Below are 15,517 nucleotides of genomic sequence, written 5' to 3' on the forward strand. Positions count from 1 at the left end.
TTGTGCTTACGATGTTATCAGTGTTTTTGATATTAACCCCAAAAATATATATAATAATAATATTATATTTTAATGTTATTATTATGAAGGCCCTGACTGCAGCTATCGAGGCAGCTAACGCCCAGGTCCACGGCCCGGCCAGCCAGCACGTCACCAACAGCACCATCACCATCACCGCCACCACCACTGCGTCCAGCAACAGCAAGAGAGACGCTCTCCGGAAGTGCCTCTCCGTAGGGATACAGGTGCAGATACGCCGACAGTGTTGACAACACATTGACCACATGCTGACCACATATGGCCATATTGGAATGTGATCATACATAGATAAATCATAGAGTGATGGAGAAAAAATATCAACCATAAACTGTAAGTCTTATCAGAGAAAAATCATGACTCTTTGGCATTCCCTGTCGACCTATCCTGTGGTCTGTTCTTAATTGACTAATCTCGGTTAACCCAGAATCTTGTGTCATTTGGTCAGATGCAACCATTTATGTTCACGTAGTCAGTCCACGAGAGATTATTAGTTGACGTACCTGTGTAAATAACGTTTAAATAAAAATGAAATATGTTTTCTGTTGCAGGTGGATGGACCAGAGGACATTAGGGGGACAGAGGAGCACTCCAAGTTCCAGTCAGTGGGTATCCAGGTGGAAGAGGAGAGATGGTGAGCAGAGAGAGAGAGAGGATGTGAACGATTTTCTGTCATTCATGACAGTGTTTTTCTTGTGTCATATTGTAGTCCGCTGGTGTCTCTGCTTGCTGACTCATTGTGCATTCAGTTGGCACCTCTTTTTCTAACACTCCCCTCTCTGGCCTGAGATCAGTATGTATACAAATGTGTGCCTTGGAGTTGGGCCCATTGACCATAGGCTACCGGATCCCTCATCCCACCCCCCACATCACGACACAACAGCTGTCCCCAGCTCTGAGGAGTTTTGACATCAGAGCCGCTCAACCAGGGGGCCCATGGATGCAGTGACAGCTGGGGGAATAGAGGATGTGTTGCAGGGGAGCAAGAAGGGGGAGAGGGAGAGGGAGAGGGAGAGGGAGAGGGAGAGGGAGAGGGAGAGGGGGCAGTTAGTTGACAGCCATCTGTTGCACCAGTCATTGTGATGTAGCCAGGCCACTTTGGGGGGCGGGGAGATTTCTGTCATTGTTCTGTTCTTTTCAGTACGTGGTCAACCCCCCCCCCCCCTCCCCCTCCCCAACTCTCTCCTTTGCCTGCCCGACACGTAACAGTTCCTATAGTGTCCCAACCATCCCTATAGCTCCCCCTAAAGCCTTCCGCATGGTTCGGTTCGGCTGGTGACTAGCCAATCACGGCTAAGCGAACCGAACGAGTGTGCTCGGATGCTCATCGCTTGTAAAAGGAGAAAAAAGAGGCAATAGTACTGCTTGTCCATCTTGAGATGCCGTAGACAGTATAGACTTCCTCAAAATATTCAGAATTCATCTAAGATATCTCAAGAAATCTGTCATTCATTTTGTCGTTTTTTGTCGAGGAGGTCTTAGTAGCACAATTTTACATCTAACTAAGATGAAAACGATTAGTCTCTTGTTGAATGAACAAACAAAACACTCAATTGAAGGATCCCTACTGTTGACCAATCACAGACGAAGAGGTGTAGACTTCAGCCTGCCTAGAGAAAAAATGTTGCGTGCACGAACAGCCGGAAAAACCCTTTCCGAAGACCCAAACAAGTAAAAAGATTGTCATAATATATGCACAAACTGTTTCCGAACTGTTTCGGATGAGGAAGCATGTGGACACCTTAGGAACCTCTGAAGTCCTATAGGGCCGGCCTATAGCATACCAATTGGCCACTTCATTGGACAACTGCCCTGACTGATTTACACGGAGCATTTGCATGGGCTGGAAGTTATGGGAACATTCCTGGTTCCTGGAGTTGTGTAAAAATATGTCACGCAGCAGGCAGTTATGTGTCAGTGTGTCTGCCTGCGTAACGTAACTCCCATTCACTCTACACAGTAACCCCTCTGTTAGTCAGAGCTGAGGGGAGATGACCAATTTAGAGACTGCACTGGATGCAGTAATCTGATTTCATAATGTAAACAGAACATGGTCAGGAATCAAAGAGCCCAGTCTCAACCTACCAAGGTCATTTCCAGGACTGCAGTTTCAGAGTCAGAGGCAGGAATCTGTGTTGCATCCCAAATAGCATCCGATTCCCTATACTGCTACTTTTGACCAGAGCCCTATGGCTAGGCCTATGGGCCCTGTGTCAAATCTAGTGCACTACATAGGGAATAGGGTGCCATTTAGGATGCAGGAATCTGGACTGGTTTTTCCTCAAAGAGCTTTCCTCTGCTGCCTAGCCAAGTAAAGAAAAGGAGGCACACCTCCAAGCAGCCAACGCAAACATTAACTCCTGTAGACACTTCCACTAGTCCAGTGGCACTGGGGTTTAATGTCACACATGTGCCTTCCCTTGGTGTATGTTTGAGTGTGTGTTTTTGTTTGTGCATGTTTGATTTTGTGCATGTTTATGTGTGTGTGTGTGTGTGTGTGTGTGTGTGTGTGTGTGTGTGTGTGTGTGTGTGTGTGTGTGTGTGTGTGTGTGTGTGCGTGTCCCAGCAAGGCAGGGTTGGTCCTGGGAGGTCTGGGCTGATTGCCCCTATACACTAGATTCCCAGACGGGGAGAGTGCATTTCTCCTGTGGCCCTGCCCCACTCACAATAAATGTGTGTGTGCGCGAGTGTGTGTGTGTGGGGTCATAACCTTACCTCAGTGTTTGAACTGGGCTTAAGCCTGCCAAACTGAGAGGGAGTGGAGGGGAGCAGTAAAAGATAAGAACACTACAAACAACCTGGCTGCCTTTTAAAGACATCTGTCAACCGCCTGCTAAGACAAGTTTACGTTGTCTAATGTAAGTTATTATCAATAATCTCACTTTATGATTATATCATTAACATATACTGTACGAACTGAAAATTGTCCTTAAAAATAATTCTGTAATAACATAATATTATGAGAATAGACAATGTTCAGGTTCCTTAACTGTACAAGTGTACCAAGTTTCATGCTTTTATGATAATGTGAATGATTTGTTTTACATACCGCCTGGATTAAATCTAGCGATTTCAATCTAATTCATAATCCTCATTTAAACGACAGATACTCTACAAAGGTGTTCCAACTTATGTCATGGGCCTATACATTCCTTATGGTGAACTCATTCCAAGATGGCGGCATATGGGTTAGGTGAAGGTTGGAGTTTGTTTCCACAGCTGGCTTTGCAGTAACTGGTAACATGGAATGTGGGTGTGTGTATGGTCTATGGTGGTCTTAAACCATATAGTCCTTTTATCTTTGGATGGTTCTTCCTAGAACCCTCTATTATGAGCAGTTCAATCAGCCTTACTAACCTTTCAAATGTATATCTTTATGACAGTACATGACATATATCATAAGGACTTTGTTTGAGGGCCTAGGTATACCCCAACACAGTGGCGTTAGGAAAATCTTGGTTTACAGGCCACATCAGTCCTGCAAGTCACATTATGATGGTTTGCAAAGCGGTGTGTAATTCCAAATGGAATCCAGACAGAGTTCGGACATTCAACAAGTGGAATTTTTTATCACCAGCAACCTGCATTCAGAATGACTTCCATGGTTAGGAACATTGTGCGGAGACTACCTAAACCATCTAAACTAGAACAACCATTTCAGTAACAGGTGCAATACGTCCAACTACTAACAAATGTCAAAAACAATTAATGTACATGCAAAAACACAGATATTTAAACAAACATTTCTCATCCTGCAATAGGAAATATGATGGTATATATATATATATATATATATATATATATATATACTGCTAAAAAAAATAAAGGGAACACTTAAACAACACAATGTAACTCCAAGTCAATCACACTTCTGTGAAATCAAACTGTCCACTTAGGAAGCAACACTGATTGACAATAAATTTCACATGCTGTTGTGCAAATGGAATAGACAACAGGTGGAAATTATAGGCAATAAGCAAGACACCCCCAATAAAGGAGTGGTTCTGCAGGTCGAGACCACAGACCACTTCTCAGTTCCTATGCTTCCTGGCTGATGTTTTGGTCACTTTTGAATGCTGGCGGTGCTTTCACTCTAGTGGTAGCATGAGACGGAGTCTACAACCCACACAAGTGGCTCAGGTAGTGCAGCTCATCCAGGATGGCACATCAATGCGAGCTGTGGCAAGAAGGTTTGCTGTGTCTGTCAGTGTAGTGTCCAGAGCATGGAGGCGCTACCAGGAGACAGGCCAGTACATCAGGAGACGTGGAGAAGGCCGTAGGAGGGCAACAACCCAGCAGCAGGACCGCTACCTCCGCCTTTGTGCAAGGAGGAGCAGGAGGAGCACTGCCAGAGCCCTGCAAAATGACCTCCAGCAGGCCACAAATGTGCATGTGTCTGCTCAAACGGTCAGAAACAGACTCCATGAGGGTGGTATGAGGGCCCGACGTCCACAGGTGGGGGTTGTGCTTACAGCCCAACACCGTGCAGGACGTTTGGCATTTGCCAGAGAACACCAAGATTGGCAAATTCACCACTGGCGCCCTGTGCTCTTCACAGATGAAAGCAGGTTCACACTGAGCACATGTGACAGACGTGACAGAGTCTGGAGATGCCGTGGAGAACGTTTTGCTGCCTGCAACATCCTCCAGCATGACCGGTTTGGCGGTGGGTCAGTCATGGTGTGGGGTGGCATTTCTTTGGGGGGCCGCACAGCCCTCCATGTGCTCGCCAGAGGTAGCCTGACTGCCATTAGGTACCGAGATGAGATCCTCAGACCCCTTGTGAGACCATATGCTGGTGCGGTTGGCCCTGGGTTCCTTCTAATGCAAGACAATGCTAGACCTCATGTGGCTGGAGTGTGTCAGCAGTTCCTGCAAGAGGAAGGCATTGATGCTATGGACTGGCCCGCCTGTTCCCCAGACCTGAATCCAATTGAGCACATCTGGGACATCATGTCTCACTCCATCCACCAACGCCACGTTGCACCACAGAGTGTCCAGGAGTTGGCGGATGCTTTAGTCCAGGTCTGGGAGGAGATCCTACAGGAGACCATCCGCCACCTCATCAGGAGCATGCCCAGGCGTTGTAGGGAGGTCATACAGGCACGTGGAAGCCACACGCACTACTGAGCCTCATTTTGACTTCATTTAAGGACATTACATCAAAGTTGGATCAGCCTGTAGTGTGGTTTTCCACTTTAATTTTGAGTGTGACCCCAAATCCAGACCTCCATGGGTTGATAAATTGGATTTCCATTGATTATTTTTGTGTGATTTTGTTGTCAGCACATTCAACTATGTAAAGAAAAAAGTATTTAATAAGATTATTTCATTCATTCAGATTTAGGATGTGTTATTTTAGTGTTCCCTTTATTTTTTTGAGCAGTGTATATATGTGCGTGTGTGTGTGTGTGTGTATACTGTATATGGTTCTATGTAGAACCCTTATTGCCTTCCAAAGAACCCTTTTTGCCTTCCAAAGAATCATAAAACAGCCAGTTCTTAGGATGTTAAAGGTTCTTGGTAGAACCCTTTGCCTTACAAAGAACCCTTGTCTTCCGAAAGGGTTCTTCTGATCAAAATGGTTCTGGGTAGGACCCTATCCCTCAGCAAATTATTATTATTATTTAAATTGAACCTTTATTTAGCTATGCAATTCAGTTAAGAAGAAATTAATATTTACAATTACGGCCTACACCGGCCAAACCTGGGCCAATTGTGCTCTGCCCTATGGTACTCCCAATCACAGCTGGTTGTGATACAGCCTGGATTCGAACCAGGGTGTCTGTAGTGACGCCTCTAGCACTGAGATGTAGTGCCTTAGGCCACTTTGCCACTTGAGAGCCCTAAAGAACCGGTTTGGTACCCACTTTTTTCTAAGAGTGTAGTGATAACTCTTACTAATGGGTTTAAGCTATTAGCGTCATTCTAGACTGAGGCTTTGAGGTAGCTTTCCCAAATTGTGTTAATTCAGCTTTTCCATGTTTAGAGGGGTGGTATGCGCACATCCATAAAAACTTTCCCCAGGTGCTGGATCTGAGTGGATAACGTAGAACAAAATGTAAATCACCACACTGCTCCCAAAGTGTTTAATAAAACTGGGACAACTTTGTGACCCAAACTGGGATTCAGCTTATCTAGACTTGAACATACTAAGATAAGAAAACGATATCGTGTAATTAAGGAGTTCTACTGTAGCCACAATCCAGACTGACAAAGTCATCCGGTCTTGGAGCAGCTTTTCCCCCAGTTGGAGAGCAGAGCAGGGCTCCCTTATTCACTGAAGTGATTTACAAAGACCTGGGAAGGACTCCACCTGACTGCTCTGTAACAAGGCTCTGTGAAGGACTCCACCTGACTGCTCTGTAACAAGGCTCTGTGAAGGACTCCACCTGACTGCTCTGTAACAAGGCAAAGTGAAGGACTCCACCTGACTGCTCTGTAACAAGGCTCTGTGAAGGACTCCACCAGACTGCTCTGTAACAAGGCTCTGTGAAGGACTCCACCTGACTGCACTGTAACAAGGCTCTGTGAAGGACTCCACCTGACTGCTCTGTAACACGGCCCTGTGAAGGACTCCACCTGACTGCTCTGTAACAAGGCCCTGTGAAGGACTCCACCTGACTGCTCTGTAACAAGGCTCTGTGAAGGACTACACCTGACTGCTCTGTAACAAGGCTCTGTGAATGTCTCCACCTGACTGCACTGTAACAAGGCCCTGTGAAGGATTCCACCTGACTGCTCTGTAACAAGGCTCTGTGAAGGCCTCCACCTGACTGCACTGTAACAAGGCCCTGTGAAGGACTCCACCTGACTGCTCTGTAACAAGGCTCTGTGAAGGACTCCACCTGACTGCACTGTAACAAGGCCCTGTGAAGGACTCCACCTGACTGCTCTGTAACAAGGCTCTGTGAAGGACTCCACCTGACTGCACTGTAACAAGGCTCTGTGAAGGACTCCACCAGACTGCTCTGTAATAAGGCTCTGTGAAGGACTCCACCTGACTGCACTGTAACAAGGCCCTGTGAAGGACTCCACCTGACTGCACTGTAACAAGGCCCTGTGAAGGACTCCACCTGACTGCTCTGTAACAAGGCCCTGTGAAGGACTCCACCTGACTGCTCTGTAACAAGGCTCTGTGAAGGACTCCACCTGACTGCTCTGTAACAAGGCCCTGTGAAGGACTCCACCTGACTGCTCTGTAACAAGGCTCTGTGAAGGACTCCACCTGACTGCTCTGTAACAAGGCTCTGTGAAGGACTCCACCTGACTGCACTGTAACAAGGCCCTGTGAAGGACTCCACCTGACTGCTCTGTAACAAGGCTCTGTGAAGGACTCCACCTGACTGCACTGTAATAAGGCTCTGTGAAGGACTCCACCTGACTGCACTGTAACAAGGCTCTGTGAAGGACTCCACCAGACTGCTCTGTAACAAGGCTCTGTGAAGGACTCCACCAGACTGCTCTGTAACAAGGCTCTGTGAAGGACTCCACCAGACTGCTCTGTAACAAGGCTCTGTGAAGGACTCCACCAGACTGCTCTGTAACAAGGCTCTGTGAAGGACTCCACCAGACTGCTCTGTAACAAGGCTCTGGGAAGGACTCCACCTGACTGCTCTGTAACAAGGCTCTGTGAAGGACTCCACCTGACTGCTCTGTAACAAGGCTCTGGGAAGGACTCCACCTGACTGCACTGTAACAAGGCCCTGTGAAGGACTCCACCTGACTGCTCTGTAACAAGGCTCTGTGAAGGACTCCACCAGACTGCTCTCTAACAAAACCCTCTTTTGCTTTGGTCTTTTATTTTCTCTCCCCCCCTCTCTCTCTCTCTATTGCTCTCTCTGTCCCTGTTCTTCCCTCTTTTTCCCTACTCCACACCCCGCCCCATTTCTCTCTCTCTCTCTCTCTCTCTCTCTCTCTCTCTCTCTCTCTCTCTCTCTCTCTCTCTCTCTCTCTCTCAATTAAATTAAATTCAAGGGGCTTTATTGTCATGGGAAACATATGTTAACATTGCCAAAGCAAGTGAAGTAGATAATAAACAAAAGTGAAATAAACAATCAAAATGAACAGTAAACATTACACTCACAGTTACAAAATAATAAATAGATTGCAAATATCATAGTATGTATATATACAGTGTTGTAACAATGTGCAAATGGTTAAAGTACAAAAGGGAAAATAAATAAACATAAATATGGGTTGTATTTACAATGGTGTTTGTTCTTCACTGGTTGCCCTTTTCTTGTGGCAACTGGTCACAAATCTTGCTGCTGTGATGGCACACTGTGGTATTTCACCCAGTAGATATGGGAGTTCATCAAAATTGTGTTTGTTTTTGAATTCTTTGTGGATCTGTGTAATCTGAGGGAAATATGTATCTCTAATACGGTCATACATTTGGCAGGAGTTTAGGAAGTGCAGCTCAGTTTCCACCTCATTTTGTGGGCAGTATGCACATTGCCTCTCTTCTCTTGAGAACCAGGTCTGCCTACAGTGGCCTTTCTCAATAGCAAGGCTATGCTCACTGAGACTGTACATAGTCAAAGCTTTCATTAAGTTTGTGTCAGTCACAGTGGTCAGGTATTCTGCCACTGTGTACTCTCTGTTTAGGGCCAAATATCATTCTAGTTTGCTCCGTTTTTTTTTGTGTGAATTCTTTCCAATGTGTCAAGTAATTATCTTTTTGTTTTCTCATGATTTGGTTGGGTCTAATTGCGTTGCTGTCCTGGGGGTCTGTGGGGTCTGTTTGTGTTTGTGAACAGAGCCCCAGGACCAGCTTGCTTAGGGGACTCTTCTCCAGGTTCATCTCTCTGTATGTGATGGCTTTGTTATGGAAGGTTTGGGAATCGCTTCCTTTTAGGTGGTTGTAGAATTTAACAGCTCTTTTCTGGATTTTGATAATTACAGGTATCGGCCTGATTCTGCTCTGCATACATTATTTGGTGTTTTACGTTGTACACAGAGGATATTTTAGCTGAACTCTCAATTTGGTGTTTGTCCCATTTTGTGAATTCTTGGTTGGTGAGCGGACCCCAGACCTCACAACCATAAAGGGCAATGGGTTCTATAACTGATTCAAATATTTTTAGCCAGATCCTAATTGGTATGTCAAATTCTATGTTCCTTTTTATGGTATAGAAGGCCCTTCTTGCCTTGTCTCTCAGATCGTTCACTGCTTTGTGGAAGTTACCTGTGGCGCTGATGTTTAGGCCAAGGTATGTGTCGTTTTTTGTGTGCTCTAGGGCAACGGTGTCTAGATGGAATTTGTATCTGTGGTCCTGGCGACTGGACCTTTTTTGGAACACCATTATTTTGGTCTTACTGGGATTTACTGTCAGGGCGCAGGTCTGGCAGAATATGTGCAAAAGATCTAGGTGCTGCTGTAGACCATCCTTGGTTGGTGACAGAAGCACCAGATCATCAGCAAACAGTAGACATTGGACTTCAGATTCTAAGTAGGGTGAGGTCGGGTGCTGCAGACTGTTCTAGTGGCCTCGACAATTCGTTGATATATATGTTGAAGAGGGTGGGCTGCATCCATGTCTCACCCCACGGCCCTGTGGAAAGAAATGTGTGTTTTTTGGCAATTTTAACCGCAGACTTGTTGTTGTGTACATGGATTTTATAATGTCTTATGTTTTTCCCCCAATACCACTTTCCATCAATTTGCATTACAGACCCTCAAGCCAAATTTATTTTTTTTAAATCAACAATGCATGAGAAGACTTTGCCTATGTTTTTTTGTTTTTTTTGTCAATTAGGTTGTGCCGGGTGAATATGTGGTCTGTCGTACGATAATTTGGTAAAAAGTCAATTTGACGTTTGCTCAGTACATTGTTTTCATTGAGGAAATGTACAAGTCTGCTGTTTAATGATAATGCAGAGGATTTTCCCAAGGTTTCTGTTGACGCATATCCCAGGCTAGGTATTGGGGTCAAATTTGTCTCCACTTTTGTGGATTGGGGTAGTCAGTTCTTGGTTCCAAATATTGGGGAAGGTGCCAGAGCTAAGGATGATGTTAACGAGTTTAAGTATAGCCAATTGGAATTTGTTGTCTGTATATTTTATCATTTCATTGAGGATACCATCAACACCACATGCCTTTTTGGGTTGGAGGGTTTTTATTTTGTCCTGTAGTTCATTCAAGGTAATTGGAGAATGCAGTGGTTTCTGGTAGTCTTTAATAGTTGATTATAAGATGTGTATTTGATCATGTATATGTTTTGCAGTTTGTTCTTTGTGGTCTAAGACACTGCATCTCAGTGCAAGAGGCGTCACTGCAGTACCTGGCTCGAATCCAGGCTGCATCACATCCGGCCGTGATTGGGAGTCCCATAGAGTGGCGCACAATTGGCCCAGCGTCGGGGTAGGCCGTCATTGAAAATAAGAATTTGTTCTTAACTGACTTACCTAGTTAAATAAAGGTTAAATTAAAAAAATATAGAGTCAAAAAGATTGGAGAAGTGGTTTACCCATACATCTCCATTTTGGGTAGATAATTCTTTGTGTTGTTGTTTGTTTAGTGTTTTCCAATTTTCCCAGAAGTGGTTAGAGTCTTTTGATTCTTCAATTACATTGAGCAGATTTCTTACGTGCTGTTCCTTCTTTTTCCGTGGTGTATTTATATATTGTTTTAGTGATTCACCATAGTGAAGGCGTAGGCTGAGGTTTTCTGGGTCTCTGTGTTTTTGGTTGGACAGGTTTCTCAATTTCTTTCTTAGGTTTTAGCATTCTTCATCAAACCATTTGTCATTGTTGTTAATTTTCTTCGGTTTTCTGTTTGAAATTTTTAGATTTGATAGGGAAGCTGAGAGGTCAAATATACCTTTTAGATTTTCTACTGCTAAGTTTAGACCTTCACTATTACAGTGGAACGTAATAGGGAGTGAATTTGTGGTTGCCTAATAGTTTTTTGGCAAGTTTCCACACTACATTCCTTCCATCTATAGCATTTCTAAATATTACTCAGTTCCTTTGGCTTTGATGCCTCATGATTGAGTATTGCTCTGTTCAAGTAGACTGTGCTTTTGCTGTGATCTGATAGGGGTGTCAGTGGGCTGACTGTGAACACTACATATCTCTCTCCCTCCCTCTCCTCAGTCAGTCAATATGGGTTGTGTTTGGCCTTAACCCTCACTGCCCTGACACAGACAGGAAGTTGTTAGGAGGGAGCTGCTATTAAGCAGGCTGAGATCATTATGACTGCACACCTGCTCAGAGGACAGCTACTCTTTAACTGCTGCAAACACACACACACACACACACACACACACACACACACACACACACACACACACACACACACACACACACACAAACACACACACACACACCCAGGCGCTGGTACAACTCCACTGTGAGTGTCTTTGATCTCTCCGGCTCCCCTCCCCCTCTTGTTCTCTGTTCATGGAAGAGCGGTGATGAATGGTGCATAGGGAGAATAGATGAATGGGTGAAGGAGGAGAGACTGACCGGAGATGTGAGGCAGATGGATGGAGCGACTTCTGGGTCTGTATGAGTGTCACCCTGTGGGCAGGTCATTTCGGTGTGTCCGTGCTGTAGTGTGTGTGTGTGTGTGTGTGTGTGTGTGTGTGTGTGTGTGTGTGTGTGTGTGTGTGTGTGTGTGTGTGTGTGTGTGTGTGTGTGTGTGTGTGTCCTGCTGTAGTCCGCTGGTGTCTCTGCTTGCTTACTGTCCACTCATTGTGCATTCAGTTGGCACCTCTCTCTCTATCACTCACCATGCCTCTGGCCTCTCATTCATCACTCTGATGGTGGTGGGCTGCTGTATAGAACCAGCCAAGTGTGTGTGTGTGTGTGTGTGTGTGTGTGTGTGTGTCTGTGTGTGTCTGTGTGTGTGTGTGTGTGTGTGTGTGTGTGTGTGTGTGTGTGTGTGTGTGTGTGTGTGTGTGTGTGTGTGTGTGTGTGTGCGTGTTTTGGAAATATGTTATTTGCGTGCAAGTGTGTGAATTTGTGCTAGTGTGTTGGCACGTTGCTCAGAGAGACTTGGCAATGGGAGTGTTACAGGGGCACAAAGCCTCCCGAACCAATTGAAAAGCTTCACCCCCAAGCTGTACAGTGTGGCCCTGAGGGTGAGTATGTGTGTTATCTCTGAGACTCAGCCCTGCAGCAGGACAGGGGGACAGATGAGACCACGCTCCATTGCCTCTGAATCAGCCAGGTGACCAAACGCCCCCATGACATTCCTCCCAAACACCCCACACCTGGCTGATCTGATCTGGGATCTGTGTTAATATACTACGCCTGCATGTCTTCTACTAGCCCCACATTTGGTAACATCTGACCTCAGATCTGTGGTTCTCTCTCCAGTTACCACAGGATGACCAGGTCCAACAGTGTGACCACGGCGGTCCAGGCCGACCTAGACGACCCTGACTACTATCCCGTCGACGCTCCAGAGATGGCGATGCGCCACTCGGCCACCATGCCCCGCCAGTACTCCCGGGACTCCGCCACATCCACCGTCTCCATCCAGGGCTCGGGCAACCACTACCACGCCCTGACTGTGGAGGAGTACGGCGAGGTGGGTGTCGACCCATCCATCCTGCCCCCACCCGACCCCTGGATGGACCAGGTGGACGGCCCAATGGAGGTGGTGGGGGGGAGGGGGTCGTTGTGTCCCAGGGACGGGCGCTGGTTCCTCAAGCTGCTGCAGGCTGAGATGGAGCGCATGGAGGGCTGGTGCAGACAGATGGAGCAGGAAGAGATGGAGAACGAGCTGTCGGACGAGAGTGAGTGGTGGCTACACACCTGCACGTACAGATGTACATACAAAACAACTTCAACTAGAGAATATTCTGCTGAATATGTGGAAACTGGTGCAGAAGTGGGGTTGGGTTATATCCATTGTTTTCCCTCTCTCTATATCCCTACGTTTATTCCCTCCTTCCCTCTCTCTGTCTGTGTCCTCCAAATGACCCAACAGACTTAGTAGACGGAGTGAAATTGTCTGAGTTCCAAATGGCACCCTATTCCCAAGATAATGCACTACTTTTGACCGAGGCCCGATAGGGCTCAGTTCAAAAGTAGTGCACTACATAGGGAATAGGGTGCCATTTGGGACACACTGGGTATTCATGGCAGCTGGCCACACTACCTGCTTGTTGCCTGCTATCTCCTCTGCCAACTTACCAGGCATAGTTATCAATAGGGAACCAGCTGGGTCCCGCCACACATCTGTCCTGTACTGTAAAATGGCCTTTCACAGCAACGCTCAATAGGGGTTTTCATTCTCAAACTCACTTAATGACATCATTCAAGCCTACTGCCAGCACCGTAGCTCCAGATTGACAGCCCTACACTGACACTGTCTGCATCCCAAATAACACCCTGTTGCCCTACTTTTGACCAGGGGGAATAGGGTACCGTAGGGTTCTGGTCAAAAGTAATACACTATAGGGAATAGGGTGCCATTTGGGGTGCATTCTCAAAATAGCCCAATGTGGTAGACCTTGTACAGCTAGAATACTACTCCTTAGATTGTTCCCTAGTGACATAAATGTTTTTTTCCTTTAGACTTTTACTGCATTGGGCTAAATCAGGGTCACACACAATGTTTCTTGGTAGTCTCAAATCTACTTTGAAACAAAAGCAAGTATACACCTCACACACGTGGTTATGGGCTTAAATAAAACGAGACACCTTGAACCATGTCAGATATAGAGTTGAAATGCATTACATTTTGAGTTTGCATCTCAATAGTATACTTTGTATATACTGAAACCAAAATATAAACGCAACATGTAAGGTGTTGATAGCATGTTTCATGAGTTGAAAGAAAAGCGTATTTTTCAAACATTTTGTGCACAAATTTGTTTACATCCGTATCGAGTGAGCATTTCTCCTTTGAAAATATAATCCATCCACCTGACAGGTGTGGCATATCAAGAAGCTGATTAAACAGCATGATCATTACACAATCGCACATTGTGCTGGGGCAATAAACTACACAGAACGCACTGCAACTGCCTCTGCAACGCAATTCTACAAGCCTCATCCGGCTTCTTCACCTGCGGGATCGTCTGAGACCAGCCACCCGGACAGCTGATGAAACTGTGGGTTTGCACAACCGAAGAATTTCTACACAAACTGCCAGAAACCATCTAAGGAAAGCTCATCTGTGTTTTTCGTCCTCACCAGGGTCTTGACCTTGACGTAACCGACTTCAGTGGGCAAATGCTCACCTTTGATGGCACTGTGGAGAATTGTGTTCTTCACAGATGAATCCCGGGTTTCAACTTTACCGGGCAGATAGCAGATAGCGTGTATTTCGTCAACGTTGTGAACAGAGTGTCCCATGGTGGCGGTGGGGTTAGGGTATGGGCAGGCATAAGCTAAGCATAATGAACACAATTGCATTTTATCAATGGCAATTTGAATGCACAGAGATACCGTGACGAGATCCTGAGACCCATTGTCGTGCCATTCATCTTCCGCCATCACCTCATGTTTCAGCATGGTAATGCACAGCCCCATTTTGCAAGAATCTGTATACAATTCCTGGAAACTGAAAATGTCCCAGTTCTGGCCTGCATACTCACTAGACATGTCACCCATTGAGCATGTTTGGGATGCTCTGGATCAACGTGTAAGACAATGTCTTCTTCAATATCCAGCAACTTCGCACAACCATTGAAGAGGAGTGGGACAACATTCCACAGGCCACAATCAACAGCCTGATCAACTCTATGCGAAGGAGAAGTGTTGTGCTCCATAGAAGCAAATAGGGGTCACACCAGACACTGACTGGTTTTCTGATCCACACCCCTACCTTTTTTTGTAAGATATCTGTGACCAACAGATGGATATCTGTATTCCCCGTCATGTGAAGTCCATAGATTAGGGCCTAATTAATTTATTTAAATTGACTGATTTCCTTATAACTGTAACTCAGCAAAATCTTTGAAATTGTTCCATGTTACGTTTATATTTTTGTTCAGTGTACATCACAGAAGACTGAAATATAACATAAAATACTGAAAATAACAACAACAAAAAAGAAAAAAGTTGATTATTTACGAAATTATGAAAAATAATAATAACATTCCACCCATGAGGACATTAGAGGGCGCTTTGGTAATTTGACAGCAGGAAAAGGCTAGGGCTAATGCATTATTTCTGATGGAGAGAGCACAGTGTTATGTGAGGGTGGTGAACTTTGGCACGTCTGCTGATCAGCCCTTGTGTAGGGATTCTGCAGTGAATTTTCTCCCTCTGACATGTAAGTCGAGGTTGTGTATTGAGACGGAAGGCTGGTTCAGAAATCCCCCACTCTCAAAGCATGGTGGGGGCGTTGTTTATTTGATGTGCAGGATAAACACTCCCCCTTTCATCTAAACTCACAGTTTAGGTTCCCAGTTCCCGCTCTCCACATATTTATAGCCTTGCACTCATCAAAGGCAAAGTCTGTGTGACTCCAAGGTGATTTAACTAAAGATGTCTGTCTGTCTGTCTGTCTGTCTGT

The 15,517-nt window shown here is 45.5% G+C and overlaps 1 protein-coding gene across 3 annotated transcripts in view; it reads left to right on the forward strand.

The window, feature by feature from the left end:
* The window catches only part of LOC106578647 (disks large-associated protein 1), a 287,047-nt gene that overhangs the window by 264,289 nt on the left and 7,241 nt on the right, over positions 1-15,517 (forward strand). For all 3 annotated transcript variants that reach the window (XM_014157684.2, XM_045702177.1, XM_045702178.1), the window contains exons 8-10: positions 90-245; positions 588-670; positions 12,364-12,785. In XM_014157684.2, coding sequence (XP_014013159.2) covers positions 90-245; positions 588-670; positions 12,364-12,785 — 661 coding nt within the window. The remainder of the gene's footprint in view (positions 1-89; positions 246-587; positions 671-12,363; positions 12,786-15,517) is intronic.

Source organism: Salmo salar, chromosome ssa19 (assembly GCF_905237065.1).
Source record: "Salmo salar chromosome ssa19, Ssal_v3.1, whole genome shotgun sequence".
NCBI lineage: Eukaryota > Metazoa > Chordata > Actinopteri > Salmoniformes > Salmonidae > Salmo > Salmo salar.